The sequence below is a fragment of the Bubalus kerabau genome, chromosome 4 (genome assembly GCF_029407905.1).
Source record: "Bubalus kerabau isolate K-KA32 ecotype Philippines breed swamp buffalo chromosome 4, PCC_UOA_SB_1v2, whole genome shotgun sequence".
NCBI lineage: Eukaryota > Metazoa > Chordata > Mammalia > Artiodactyla > Bovidae > Bubalus > Bubalus kerabau.
In genome coordinates this window covers 82,067,788-82,083,834 of record NC_073627.1, presented here as the reverse complement: position 1 = coordinate 82,083,834, position 16,047 = coordinate 82,067,788, and the positions used below count along the sequence as shown (strand labels likewise).

General features: G+C 38.2%; 1 protein-coding gene across 1 annotated transcript; it reads right to left on the bottom strand.

Annotated features, from left to right (window-relative positions):
- Positions 1–11,141: 11,141 nt before the first annotated feature.
- Positions 11,142–13,050, bottom strand: LOC129649886 (protein tyrosine phosphatase type IVA 1-like). Its single transcript, XM_055577832.1, has one exon. It carries the CDS (start codon positions 12,951–12,953, stop codon positions 12,360–12,362), a length of 594 nt encoding a protein of 197 aa, XP_055433807.1. The 5' UTR covers positions 12,954–13,050; the 3' UTR covers positions 11,142–12,359.
- Between the last annotated feature and the right edge of the window lie 2,997 nt (positions 13,051–16,047).

Below are 16,047 nucleotides of genomic sequence, written 5' to 3'. Positions count from 1 at the left end.
GAGAGGGAGAGAGAGAGGGAGAGAGAGAGAGAGAGAGGGGGAGATTTGGAGAAAGAATGAGATGGAAAGAGAATTATTTTTGAGAAAATAGGACATTTTGAGATAATGAGTTGGATAGCATCCCCTACTCAATGGACATGAGTTTGAGCAAGCTCCAGGAGATGGTGAAGGACAGGAAAGCCCAGCGTGCTGCAGTCCATGGGGTCACAAAGAGTTGGACACAACTGAGCAACTGAACAACAACAAATAAATAGAATGTTGGTAAATATCAGCAAACCAAAATGAAGGACCATTAAAATGATTAGAATTCTTGAGATCCAGAAAGACTTGAGTAAATTTTCCATTATATGTATTAGATCTTATTAAGTAAGTCACTAAATAAAATATTATGGTTTTATCAACAGGTATAGGTTTTTCCAGTAATGTTTCCAAAAAAATTACAATTTCTTTTTCAGTCTATCTCCTAAAGCAATGGTATGCCATCCAATCTTTTTTAAAAAAAATTTGTATAGCTTTTTTTTTTTAATTTTTAAAATTCTGGCTCTTCTGGGTTTTTGTTGTAGCATGTAGGCTTTCTCTTGTTGAGGCAATCAGATTCTCTAGTGTGGTGCATGGGTTTAATTACCCCATGGCATATTATGGCTTTGTCAGTAGGTATAGGTTTTTTGTGAAAACATTGTTGGAAAAACCTGTACCTGTTGACAAAGCCATGTCTCTTAATTGCCCTGTAACATGTGGGATCTTAGTTCCCTGACTAGGGATCGAACCCAGGTCCCCGAGTCCCCTGCATTGGAAGGTGAATTCTTAACCACTGGACCACCAGGGAAGTCCTACCATCCAATCTTGGGTTGTAAAAGTGGAACTTGATGCTAGAGCAAGGCTGATGACATTGTCCTTTTTACAGACCTCTCCAGTTTTTTTTTTTTTAATTTAAATTTATTTATTTTAATTGGAGGCTAATTACTTTACAATATTGTATTGGTTTTGCCATGCATCAACATGAATCCACCACGGGTGTACACGTGTTCCCCATCCTGAACCCCCCTCCCACCTCCCTCCCCATACCATCCCTCTGGGTCATCCCAGTGCACCAGCCCCAAGCATCCTGTATCCTGCATCAAACCTGGACTGGTGATTTGTTTCTTAAATGATATTATACATGTTTCAATGCCATTCTCCCACATCATCCCACCCTCTCCCTCTCCCACAGAGTCCAAAAGACTGTTCTGTACATCTGTGTCTCAATTGTTCTCTCGCATACAGGGTTATCATTATCGTCTTTCTAAATTCCATATATATGCGTTAGTATACTGTATATATAGCAACACACACACAAATTGTTTGCTTGTTTATTTGTTGTAGGAGATGGTAACAGATTACTAGATAATAGTACACTGTTTTCTGATGTTTGTTAGTAATGCACTGTATTTATTTAAATTATTTTTAACCTTTGATCCACTTCACCCATTTCTCCCACCCTCCCCCACTCACTACCTCTGGCAACCATATATCTGTTCTTCACATTTACATGAACTTGTTTGTTTTTTCCCATATTTCACATGTAAGAGAAATCATATAGTATTTGTCTCTGTCTTATTGTTCACTCAGTCGTGTCCGACTCTCTGCAACCCCATGAACCGCAGCATGCCAGGCCTCTCTGTCCATCACCAACTCCCGGAGTCCACCCAAACCCACGTCCATTGAGTTGGTGATGCCATCTAACCATCGCATTCTCTGTCGTCCGCTTCTCCTCCTGCCTTCAATCTTTCCCAGCATCAGGATCTTTTCCAATGAATCGGCTCTGTCTGTCTCATTTCATTTAGTGTAATTTGCTCAAAGACCATCTGTGTGTGTGTGCGTGCTAAGTTGCTTCAGTTGTGTCCAACTCTTTGCGACCCTATGGGCTGTAGCCCGCTGGGCTCCTCTGTCCATGGGATTCTCCAGGCAAGAATACTGGAGTGGGTTGCCATGCCCTCCTCCAGGGGATCTTCCTGACCCAGAGATTGAACCTGCATCTCCTGTGGCTCCTGCATTGCAGGCGGAATCTTTACCAATGAACTGCTAGGGAAGCCCCAAAGTCCATCCATGTTGTTGCAGATGGCAAGATTTCCTCTTTTTTATAGTTAAATTATTTCATTATATAGAGCCACAATTTCTTTGTCCATTCATCCACTGATGGACACAGGTTATTTCCATATTTTGGCTATTGTAAATAATACTGCAATGAACATGGGAGTACAGATGTCCTTTAGTATTTTCATTTTCTTTGGATGAATACCTAGAAGTGGAATTATTGGATCATGTGATGACTCTATTTTGTTTTTTTTGAGGAACCTCCATACTGTTTTCCATAGTGGCTGCATCAGTCAACATTCCCACCAACAGCATAGAAGGGTACATTTTCTCCATATCCTCACCAACATTTATTTCATGTCCTTTTTGATAACAGCCATTCAAAACAGTTGTGAGGTGGTATCCCACTGTGGTTTTGATTTGCATTTCCTGATGATTAATTACTCTGAGCATCTTTTCATCTACCTGTTGGCCATCTGTATATATTATTTGAAAAAATGTTTATTCAGATCTTCTGCCCATTTTTTAAAATCAGATTTTTTTTTTTGCTGTTGAGTTATATGAGTTCTTTAAATATTTTGAATATTTTAGCCCCTTTTAAGATGTATGATTTACAAATATTTTCTTCCATTCACTGGATTGCCTTTTCTGCTCATGGTTTCCTTTGCTATGCAGAGGCTTTTTAGTATAATGTGGTTCCACATACTTATTTTTGCTTTTGTTGCTTTTGCTTTTTTGGTGTCTGATTCAAAAAAAATCATCACCAAGACTTGTGTCAAGGAGCTTACCACTTGTGTTTCCTTGTAGGAGTTTTATGGTTTCAGCTCCTGTGATCAAATCTTTAATGCATTTTGAGTTAATTTTTGTGTATGGTATAGGATAGTGGTCAAGTTTCATTCCTTTTCAGTTTTCCCAACACCATTTATTAGAGACTGTTCTTTACCCATTATGTTTTCTTGGCTCCTTTGTTGTAAATTAAATGACCATACATGTGTGGGTTTATTTCTGAGCTCTCTGTTCTGTTCAGTTGCTCTGTGTGTCTGTTTTTAGGTCAATATCATACTATTTTAATTACTATAGTTTTGTAATAGTTTGAAATCAAAGAGCATGATACCTCCAGGTTTGTTCTTCTTTATCCAAATTACTTTGGCTATTCAGGCTTTTTTTGTGACTCCACACACATTTTAAGATTATTTGTTCTGTTTCTTTGAAAAATGCCATTAGAATTTTGATAGGGATTACACTGAATCTGTAACTTGCTTTGGTAGTGCGGACATTGAACAATATTGATTATTCTGAGTAATGAGCACAGAATATCTATTTATGTCTTGAATTTCCTTCATTAATATCTTGTAGTTTTCAGTATATAGTTTTTTCACCTTTTTGGTTAAATTTATTACTAGATATTTTATTCTTTGTAATGCAATTATAAATGGGATTGTTTTCTTTATTCTCTTTATGATAGTTATTGGTGTATAGAAATGCAGCAGATTTTGTGTATTGATTTAGTATCTTGCAACTTTACTCAATTTATTAGTTATAATAAATACTAATAAGAGACAAAGCTGACATTATATGATGATAAAGGGCTCAATCCAAGAAGAGGATGTAATATTTTACAAGTTTTATACACTGAACATGGGAGCACCTAAATATTTAAAGCAGATGTTAACAGACTAAAAGGGAGAAATGGCTAGCAACACAATAATAGCAGTGGATGTCCATTCTGAAGGAGATCAGCCCTGGGATTTCTTTGGAAGGAATGATGCTAAAGCTGAAACTCCAGTACTTTGGCCACCTCATGCGAAGAGTTGACTCATTGGAAAAGACTTTGATGCTGGGAGGGATTGGGGGCAGGAGGAGAAGGGGATGACAGAGGATGCGATGGCTGGATGGCATCACTGACTTGATGGATGTGAGTCTGAGTGAACTCCGGGAGTTGGTGATTGACAAGGGAGGCCTGGCCTGCTGCGATTCATGGGGTTGCAAAGAGTTGGACATGACTGAGCGACTGATCTGATCTGATAACACCCCATTTACGTCAACAGATACATCATCACACAGAAAATCAATAAGGAAACATTAGCCTTAAATGACGTTAGAACAAATATATACAGAACATTCTGCACCTTTGTGTGCTAACAAGGTGTGAGCTCTTTCCACATTATCAGCTTCAGGTGAACGTAAGTTTTATCTCCTCACTAGACTAAGCTTTCTGAGAACAGGGGGCTTCTCGGATTCAGCTTTGTCTGCCCCTTTGCCTCTAAGCTCAGTGCCTTGCCCAGGTTAGAGTCTCAGTAAATGGTGAATGCAATTTAACCTAAGAGAATTCCCACCAGGAATGAGGATAAATTAAGAAAATTTCTCCAATCAGTGCATAGATTTGACTTTGGAGAATTTTGCTTAGCTCCAAATATAGTACAGATGATCTTAATAAAGAAAAGCTTAACTTGAAATGTTATTGCATTGTTAGGTGACACAGGCTGCTTGCATCAAGATTTCTAGATAAACATTTCACACACGACTAAGTGAAAAGGATGAGAAATTCTGGCATGTTATTTTTAACTGGCAATTGTACCCATGGTGTTAATCATCAGTTAAAGCTTTTGTTATGAAAGATAAGAAAGAATTGCTTTTATGAAAGTAATGGAATTTGACAAGTTGTTATCATGAAGGTTAATTTGGACTCTTTGTGAGAGCAAGTAACTGAGTCACAGGCAGTAAGTCTGTTGTTAAAAACATAAAAAGGAATGAGTTATCATGTCATTGTTTTTCATCTTAAAGAATGATAGAGAGATACTCATCTTTTTAGTAGCTTGCCTGGGAAATTACAGAATGTCTTTTTTTTTGCTGTAATTAAGATTTTGCAACTTTTCATAGAAATTATAAACATACAGACATGTGTAAATCATTTAGTATAGAACAATAAACTCGATAGATAGATGAGAGGTAAGTTATTACTATGAAATCAAGTATTAGTTCTCTCTAGATTTATTTTCCTGCTCAGAAAGACTCATTATTTGCTTGCCCATATTCCATGTGCAGCGACATAAAAGAGAAACAGTGCTCAAACATTGCTCATCACATCTCAAGACTATCACCTGCTTTTACAATAGTGCTTAAAATAAAGAAGGAAAATGCTGCATGGAAAATCACGTAAGGATCTAATTCTAAAGCACTTTTTCCTCTAATGAACTATACATGATAAGTCAGGCGATGTGCATATTTCTTTTCCGAACACAGGGGAAAAAGAAAAGAAAACCAAGTGGCCCTTTTGATGAATAGCAAATACCTAATACCCTTCTAGTTTTGCTACAGCAAGATCCAATTATCTCCCACATTTCTTAACAGTTTTTACAAACTGCTTGTGTATTCAAGTACATGAAAAAAATCCCAGTGAAGAAGAAGAAAAAAAGGACAAAGTAAAGTTGCAGTCCAGATGATTTTTAAATGCCTAAATAATGTCATTGTGGAAAAAACACCAGAAAAAGTGCACTTCAAATTCATAGTTGGTCTAGGGCAGCTTGTCTACAGGCCAGCTCAGGCTGCCAAGTGCTTGTTAAAATTAATTATCATACAGCAGCTTCCTCGCTCTAAGTGGAACTCACAGAAAATGTGCTTGGAGTGGGGAAATGCAAATTGGGTGATGAGGTAATTTTATACTCTAGGGACAGATTTTCTTTTTTTTTTTTTTTTCTCATTTCACATTAGTTCTTGTTGGAAAAGCTTCATTATTATTTATAAAGCAGAACAAGCCCCAAAGCCAATCCATTTCCAACCTCATTGTCACTTTTCTGCATTCCAAACACCACTAAATTCCCAAATGAGTAGGCTAATTCTTTCCTTACAGAGCCATAAAACTTGCTTGGGGATATTACTGACTTAGGAGACAGCGCTTTATTCAAAATAAGTCTTATTCTCCAGGAAAAGCTTTCCAAACACCTTATTTCTAGGTGGCCATAACCCTGATGGAGGCTAAGTAGGCTTGCCTCCTATTTGTCACTATTGAATTTTGTTGCTTTGAGCACCTGGGTCCTACAGTGGTAGGGGGTCCTCGGACGCTTCAGAGTGATGCTTAGGACACAGTTAGCATTCTACTTGTCATTTTACATGTTTAAGATGCACTCCCGAAAATTGTTACTTTTCAGGTGAATTTGGTCCGTTAGAGGATAAATGGTACATTGAATACAGTATGCTTCTATTTTGCGATTAATCTAAACACTGTTACCTAATTATTTTCAAAGCAAAAGTGCCAGTGTTTGTTTAGAACCCAACAACAGGGATTTCCCTGGTGGTCCAGTGGCTAAGACCCCAGGCTTCCAATGCAGGGGGCCTGGGTTCCATCTGTGGTCAGCAGCTAAGAGTGTGCATCCTACAACTAAAAATCCTGCGTGCCACAACTAAGACCCAGCACTGTCAAGTAAATAAATAAATGTTTAAAAAAAGGAATCCAAAGGCAGCAAAAACATTCATTCTCTTTCCCCTTCCCACTCCTGCATCCTGACTCCAAACTAACGAAAGCCATAGAACAGTTCTTCTAGTGTGACAAGTTTAACTCATGTGAGATGAGTTTGCCTTGTCTGCAAATTTGTGGTTAGCCTCAGAACTAGGGGCTTGAAGATAAGAGATTTTCCATCTCAACATAAAAGCTTGCATCCAGATGATGGTGGTAGTGAGTTCCCATCACAGGAAGTGTTCAAAGGTGGGCCCCCTGTGCCAAGGAGGCCATTCAGGTGGGCAGTTCCAATCCTGAGCATCAGGGCAATGACCCCTCCCAGGTGCGTTCCCTCTTCCCTTCGCTATAGCCCTATTGTGCATGTTTAGTTGCTCCTCAGTCCTGCCCAACTCTTTGCTCCCCTGTCCGTGGAGTTTCCCAGGCAAGAATACTAGAGTGGGTAGACATTTCCTTCTCCGGAGTATCTTCCTGACCCAGAGATCAAACCCGTGTCTCTTGCGTCTCCTGCATTGGCATAAGCACTTACAAAGCGATATCTCTTTGTAAGTGTAGGACAGGAACAGAAACTTGCTGTTCCTCTCCTGATTCTGGCCAACCCATGCAGAGGAACTGTCTATGAAAGCTGACAAAGAGAAAAACTTCCCGAGGTGATGTGAAATTTTAAGTGAGAAAGCAATAAAATACAGTAGTATAACTTTTTGAATTGTTTCAGTGCAGACTCTGATTTCTGTGTACTATTTTTATTTTAAGGAAGGACTGAGATGACCAGGAAAACCTAATTTTGTGACATTATTCACTTTTTGATAATTGAGTAGAAAGGATGGAGCATCTCCTTCCTGCCTTCCCATTACATTCCCTTACCCTCAACCCCCATTCAGAAAAATCAGCATAATCAAGGTGGTTCTGGGAGAAAAAAAAAAAAAGCATTTGTACAGAAAAAGTTCACTTTTTTCTGTGGAAGAACTTTTTGTGAAAAACGTTTAATTTATATGATACCCAAGACTGAGCTCCAGTTTTACTTTCTCTGAAGCCTTTCTGGATGAGTTCAGCAGTAGGACTTTTCTCTCTTGTGATCTAGAAGTATATTTCCTTCAGTATTTATTTAGCTCTATTGTACACCATTGATAGGTATCTTTTTATCCAGGTGTGTCTTGTCTCCTCTAAGATCATATTCATGCTGGGCCCTGAGGCAGGGAAGTACAAGTCAAAGATGGAAATTTTACTCCAATACGACTTATACACCATGAGTTCCCTTCCTCCCTCAACCCCCATCAACCAACTCAGACACTGTGTCAGGCACACTGATGCTCATAATTAATCATTGTAGCTGGTTTAAAAGTGTTACTATAGTGCTGAACACAGGGCTTTCTACCTAGCAGGTAAACAGTAAATACATCTTAAGTATAATTTTATGAATAGGTAACACAGTCACCTGTTAAAAAATCAAAATGATCTTAAAATGAATACACTAGGAAATCTAGTTCCTACCTTCATCCTCATTCACTCTATTCTTCCTACCTTGGTAGGAAACCACTTTATTCTATTCCAGTTTTGTGTCTAGCACCTCTTTATGTAAATGCAAGCAAATATAAATATCTGTTCATTATACCTTCCTTTCTTTGATTAAAACGTCTCCGACTGTGTGGCCAGTTTTATACTTTTTTCATTCAACCATCTGCCATCCTTCTTTGTGTGTAGAGGGCTTCCTTGGGCTTCCCTGGTGACTCAGTAAAGAATCTGCCCACAATGTGGGAGACCTGGCTTCGATCCCTGGGTCAGGAAGATCCCCTAGAGAAGGGAATGGCAACCCACTCCAGTATTCTTGTCTGGAGAATTCCATGGACAGAGGAGCCTGGTGGGCTACAGTCCATGAGGTTGCAAAGAGTCGGACATGACTGAGTAACTAATACACACACACACACACACACACACACAGACAGAAGGCTTCCTCATTCTTTTTCTGGGCTACAGACTATTCCATTTTGTGGCTGAGTCATAGTTAGAGAACTGGTTCCCTTAAGATGGATATGTGAGTTGCTTCCAGGTTATTGCTATTACAAAGAATTCTGTGATGAATAACCAGTAATAAATATATGTTATTTTCTAAGTATGTAGGTATATCTTTAAGGCAACCCCCCAGAAATAGACTTGCTAGGATAAATGCACTTATCATTACAGTTGTTACTGAATTTACTTTCATTGGTGTTAAATGATTTTCACTGCCTCCAATAGTGCATGAAGAGTCCATATTTCTTCACAACTTTGCCAGCCAAATGTTTAAACAAACTTTTGGATGTTTGCAAATTTGACAGGTGGGAAACTGCAACTTAGTGTAGTATTTTTTTTTTTTTTGCACCGCTTTTACTGTGACTGCAATTGAAATCTTTTCATATATTTAAAGATCATTCATACGTGGCAATTTTTTCTATTGGATTGTTGGTCTGTGTTTTTTATTTCCAGCAATTTACTATATATTATAGAGATAAGCCCTTTGTAGCATGTGTTGAAATCAAATTTCTAGTATTTTATTGTCTTTTGAGTTTGTCACAGAATTTTTTTTTAGTATTTTTATGTAATGAATCAGTTGATCTTTTTTTTTGTTTGTTTTATGACATCTGAATTATGAGTCATAGTTGGAATTGCCTTCCTTTCTCCAAGATCATAAAATTTTTCCATTTCTTGTAGTTCTTTATGTTTCATGTACAGTCTTTGATTCATTTGCAGTTTATCCACGTGTATAGTGTGACATGGGGATGTAGCTTCATCTTTCCTTCCCAGAAAATCACCCAGTAGTAATCCAGAAATATAGATTGATTATAAACAGCTGTGACCTATTTATAGTTAAACCAGTATATTGATTTGTTTAATTCAGAGAAACAACTGATCAGATTAGCAAAGCCAGAAGCAAGCCAAGAAACAAACATATAACCAACAAAAAACAAATCAACAGATTTCTTTGTGTTTCCCCTTCACCTGCATTTGATCTTCATGAAATGGTTTAAAAAGAGTTCTGTTAAACATAGTTCCTAACAGTGAGGTGCCAGACACGGTACTAGGCACCGCACATGTCACCTCTGACCTCTTTACCTCTGATCCGTCCAGTTTCATGTCAGGTGGTTTTATTATCCTCATTGTGCCCGTGAGAAACTGAGCCTCAGAGAAGTGAAGTGATTCGCTCAAGAAAAACTAACTTCATCTATGCAGAAAAGTAAAGAGAAAGCCATTTAACCTTGTCACATCCTTTGGGCTTTTCACTCTGCTTTTAGGTCAGATTACTTGATTATGATTGCCTCTATTAAAACTGAAGATCTAACCTATGCAGAAATGAAATAAATTTTCTATTCGGAGTGGGTGACCCAAGTGACACTGACTTGAGGGTGAACATAAAAAGTAAAATAATGTTAATACTGACCAGATAACTTACGTTATGCTTGAAGTGTAAAGGTGTATGAAACAAATTATATGTAAAACTCTCATTATATATAATATAGCTTTCAGACATTTAAGTTCAAAGAATGGCATTTATTGGAATTTTGTTGTGGAGTTTCTTAACGTGAGAAAGACTCAAATTCTCAGCTTTGTGTCTCAGTTTCAGTGTTTTATTTGATTCTTTCTTTGAAAGATGAATTGTTCATGTATTTCCATGATGCAGAAGGTTATGTTTTACCATAAGCCTAAAAATAAAACCGTATATTTTCACAACTATCTGTTAATCCCCTAAGTCTCTGGGGCACACCTGTTAGACTGCAGTGGGCCAGAAATTGGGGCATCTGCGGCAGTGAACGCACAGGCAGGAGCATCGTGGGGCTGGCTAGTGAATCTGTGATAGGGTGTCTACTGTGACCGTGTTGGTCAGGCCAGGAGGTGATGCCCTAACTGGGAGGAGGACTAAGGTCTTAGCCAGGCTGAATGAGAGGGGCATCCAGTGAAAACAAAAATAGGACTTTGAAGTATAGGACACTGCTCACCAAAACAGCAGGCAGATTATTTCCAGTATTTTAGCAAGTTGAATCTGAGACCAGCATGCTTTAGCAGAGTCTAGCTTATAAATGTGGACACCCTCACTTCTGCTTGAAGCTGCTGTGGGATTGTATGCCTTTAAAATGGAAATTATAATTAGTAGCATTTTTTTTTTTTTGCAATTTGCTTTTTTCCCCTCAAGATATATTTTTGCGATATGTCAGGATAATACGTATGTTTGGGGATGGAGAGAAGGAAAGTAAAAGCAGGAGAATAAAGCATGACCCACGTACATACCTGCTCTGGGAGATGGAGGGGAAAGCAAGGCGGAGGGTGGGAGAGGAGCTTTCAGTCTGGGTAAGTGGTTGTTTTAGTCTCTGCACTTTCCTGTATATTTTATATCTTTGGAAATTTTTACTTTTAATTGTGGTAAGATGCACATAATATAAAATTTACCATCTTAACCATGAAGTGTACATTTTGGTATTAAGTATGACCACATCGTTGTGCACCCCATCTCCAGAACTTTTTCATCTTGCAAAACTGAAACTGTGTACCCATTAACCCACAAGTTTCCATTCCCTTCCCAGGCTCCTGGCAACCACCATTCTGCTGTCTGTTTCTATTTTTTCCTTCCAGTTTTATTGAGGCATTGTGTGTTTTTTTTTTTTTTTTTGACGATAAATGCATATCATCGTTTATTTAATGTTTAAGCTCTTGCACTAGATTTTTACAAGCTGGTGAACACTGACAAATTATTTCTCCCACAGATCTATAACCACTTGTTCCCGGACAGTATAAATATATGGTTGAGCTAACGTTAATACACATCACCATTTTATCAATTACATAATAAAACAAATTGTCAAGTATCCAAATATTAAGTTACACAGCTCAAAAAGTATATAAAATATTAAATGTCTGCTCAATTCATTAGCAGAAACCCACTTTTTTTTGCAAGAGAGGCTGGGAATCACACTTCAAACAAAACTAAGTTGGTAAACAACTTCAGGTAAGTATGAAAAAAAATTACAAGAATTTCAGAAATTTTGATTAAGAATTGTTTTAGTTACAGTAACAAAGTATTTCTACCTTTTAAAAAAATATTTACTGAATTAAAGCACATATTCTACATGTTCTGCACAAGACAAAGGCAACATTTTACTAAAAATACTTAATAGTCCCCTCCCATTCTTTTTTCAGGCCCTCCCTGTAAGTTGCACCCCAAAGTGCAAACATTAAAATGAACTGTAAGGCTTTTATCTGGAGACATTAAAGACATGTGCTTCTGTACAATGTAGATTTTCAAAATGGAGGCCTTCTACAACATAAAGTGAGATTTATAGAAAGATATTAAATAATCACTGTAAGACTTGGTTAATTAAAAAGGGAGCAAATCTGATGGATACTGGTATGAGTGTGGGAGATGTAAACATATTGTGAGCAAACAAACCTCATAGGCCCTATTTTCTATGTTTGAAATGATGCAAGGAATAAACCACATAAGGTCCAGAGTGTTCATAGTTCCTGGGATTTGTTCTATATGATACTAAAAATATACAAGTATTGTGCTGGGTATTTTGGCACCTAGTCTTTCTAAATTTCTTACATATTGGTAAGATTCTGGCATGGAAACAGATTTAATGACATGACTCAATACTGCATGATTTCAGGAAAGGTCAAATGGTACAAATTATAAGCACATATTAAATGCTGAACAGCAAGAATTCTTTACTAGTATCCAAATAGGTTGATCATAACCTGAACAGAGACTACAATTCTGCCAGGCCTATGGCCTGGTAAAACTGCTTTTCAACACTCCTTATGGAAGCTTCATCAGACTTATTCACCAAGTCAACCGGGCTATCTGCTATGTACGACAAATTCCATCCTGTCTCAGGTTCCACTTCCAATCAATGGCATCATGCACCCTGGTTTTATTGAATGCAACACAACAGTTGTTTCTATGCCCATTGGAGTCTTTGAAGCGCAGCCGCATTTTAGGACGATACTTCTCCAAATACAAAAGTTGCTTGCTGTTAAAAGCTCCTCGCCGCTTTTGTCTTATGAACTGTACTGCATCTTCATATTTCATTCCACCTTCAATTAATGCTAGGGCAACAAGCACTGGAGCTCTGCCAAGGCCTGCAACACAATGAACAGCAATACAACAACCAGGGTCTTCACGAAACTTAATTTTCACAAGACTTAACCAACCATCAACAATCTGGTTAGATGCTGGTGCGCCATCATCCAAAGGCCAATCAAGGACATGGATGCCTTCTTTCTCCACAAGAGTAGTGTCATAAGTCGCTTCACATACTCTTATGATTGTGGTAACTCCATACTTCTTAAGTTCCTCTATAAATTTGCTTAACGTTGCATTAGTTGGGTTGTGTGTAATAAGAAATCTCATGTTCCTGTATGTAACTTCCACAGGAGTTGGGCGGTTCATTCGAGCCATGTTAATTTAGTTAAAAAACACTCAATAGGGATATGAAAGAATTTAAAAAATTGAATACAGAAATGATGCAAAGAAACACAGTCAACTTTAATATACTCCACTTGAAATTCTCAGTGCTTTTAAGTATGAAGCTGGGAATAATGAATGAATGAACCTCTTAACAAGAAGCAGCAATTCTTCAATCCAGTAATACTGAGGCAATAGAAAGGAAGTGCACTGAGGTTTACCCCATCCAGATCAGAACTCTTGTATAAAAATGCTCTGTGGATTTCAATTCAACACTTCTGTGTCCAGGTTAACCAGTCTTTTGGGGGCTTCTTGGTTGAGCAGTAATGAATTTCTGCAGTTCACTTGTCTGCATAGAGGTCGTGCTGTGCCTGGCAGTAATCTCCACTGCCCTTCAGAAACGCCATAAATGTGTGACCGAGAACGCCACAGAACTGAGGAATATGTCTACTCATTGAAGATTGTGGCCTAACCATACAGCCGGTCCCGAGGCGGCGGCGGCGGCTGCGGGGCAGGGGCGGCGGCTTCGCAGGTGGCAGGGGCACCGGAGTTGGTCCTGCAGTGAGCGGCCGGGGAAGAGCGCAAGGCATTGTTAATATACAGCATTGTATAGGCTTAACGTGTACAGAACAATGATGTGATTTACATACATCATGAAACGATTATCACAGTACGTTTAGTGAGCATCCATCATCTCATTTAGATGCAAAATCAGAGAAATGGAAAAGGAGAAACAAATTTTCTTTATGGTAAGAACTCTTAGGATTTACTTTCTTAATTTTTATATGTAACGTGCTAAGTCACTTTAGTCGTGTCTGACTCTTTGCGATCCCATGAATGGTAGCCTGTCAGGCTCCTCTGTCCATATAGCAGTGTTAATTTATCATGCTGTACATTATATCCCTAGTACTTATTTGTCTTATAGCTGGTAGTTTGTGTCTTTTGACTGCCTTCATCCAATTCCCCTTCCTCCCACTCCCCTACCTCTGTAACTACAAATCTGATCTCTTTTTCTTTGAGTTTGTTTGTAGGTTGTTTTTTTTTTAATTAAAAAAAAAATTTTCACTGTGGCATGAGGCATTCAGGATCTTAGTTCCCAGACCAGGGATCAAACCCATGCCGCCTGCAGTGAAAGCTCAGAGTCTTAGAAATGGACCACCAGGGAAGGCCCTGTTTGTTTTTGAAGTATGTTTGACTTAAATATGTTAATTACTGTTATACAACATAGTGATTTTTTCCCATACATTTCAAAATGATAACTGCAATGTTTAGTTATGCTGTATCACAAAGATATTATTTATTGACGTGATTCCCCACACTTGGTTTATTTTATGCTCATGACTCATTTATTTTGCAGCTGGAGGTCTGTACCTCTTAATCATCCTCACCTATTTCCTTCTGGTAACCACCTGTTTGTTCTCTATCTCTAGCTTTGTTTCTGTTTTGTTGTGTTTGTTCATTTGTTTTATTTTTTAGATTCCACATATAATTGAAATCATACAGCATTTATCTTGTTTTGGTCTGACTTATTTCACATAGCATAATACCCTCTAGGTCCATCCTGCTGCTGCTGCTGCTAAGTCGCTTCAGTCGTGTCCGACTCTGTGCAACCCCATAGACGGCAGCCCACTAGGCTCCTCTGTCCCCGGGATTCTCCAGGCAAGAACACTGGAGTGGGTTGCCATTTCCGTCTCCAGTGCACGAAAGTGAAAAGTGAAAGTGAAGTCTCTCAAGTCATGCCCGACTCTTAGCAACCCCATGGACTGGAGCTTACCAGGCTCCTCCATCCATGGGATTTTCCAGGCAAGAGTACTGGAGTGGGGTGCCATCGCCTTCTCCGCTAGGTCCATCCATGTTGTGGCAAATAACAAGATTTCATTCTTTTTTATGGCTAAGTGGTATTCCATTGTATATGTGTACTATATCTTCCTTATCCATTCATCTGTTGATAGGCACATAGGTTGCTTCCATATCTTGGCTATTGCAAATAATGATGCAATGAACTTTGGGGTGCATATATCTTTTCTAATTAGTGTTTTTGTTTTCTTTAGATAAATATCCAAGACTGGAATTTCTGGATCATATGGTAGTTTTAATTTTTTGAGGAATCGCCGTACATTTTCCATAGTGTCTGCGCCAATTTATATTCTCACTAATAGTGCAGGAGGATTCTCTTTTCTCCACATCCATGCCAACATTTGTTATTTTTTGTCTTTTTTATAATAGCCATTCTGTCAGGAGTGAGATGGTATCTCACTGAGGTTTTGATTTGCATTTCCTTAGTCATTAGTGATGGTGAATATCTTTTCATGGGCCTGTTGGCTATTTTTTAATCTTTGGAAAAATGTCTGTTCAGATCCTCTGCCCATTTTAAAATCAGATTCTCTATGTTTTTGATGTTGCATTATATGATTTCCTTGTATATCTGGGATATTGACCCTTTATCAGAAATATTGTTTGCAGATGTTACTATCTTCTCCATTCAGTAAATGGCCTTTTCATTTTGCTAATAGTTTCCTTTGCTGTGCAAAAGCTTTTTAATTTGATGTGGTCTCATTTGTTTATTTTTGCTCTTGTTTCCCTTGCCTGAGGACATATTTCCAAATTTTGCTTTTGTTTCTCTTGCTTGAGGAGACATTTCCAAACAAGATTACTTGACATCTTAGATGTCAAAGAGAGCACTGCCTGTGTTTTCCTCTAGAAGTTTCATGGTTTCGGGTCTTACATTTAAATCTTTAATCCAGTTTGAGTTTATTTTTGTGCATGGTATGAGAAAGTAGTCCATACTGATTCATCTGCATGTAGTTATCCAGTTTTCCAACATCATTTATTGAAGACACCTTCTCATTGTATATTCTTGCCTGCCATGTTGTAGACTAATTGCACATACAAGTGTGAATTGTTCCTGCTAATCTGTTTGCTCTATATAGCTCATATAAATGGAGAGTCATACAGTACTTGTCTTTTTATAACCTACTTGTTTCACTTAGCATAATGGGTGCAAGGTTCATGCATGTTGTTGCATGTGTCAGAGTTACCTTTCTTTTCAAGGCTGAGTAATATTCCGTTGTATGTATAAATCACATTT

What these genes read in the sequence shown, in the direction of transcription:
- LOC129649886 (XM_055577832.1), bottom strand. Translation starts at nt 12,953, where the DNA reads ATGGCTCGAATGAACCGCCCAACTCCTGTGGAAGTTACATACAGGAAC.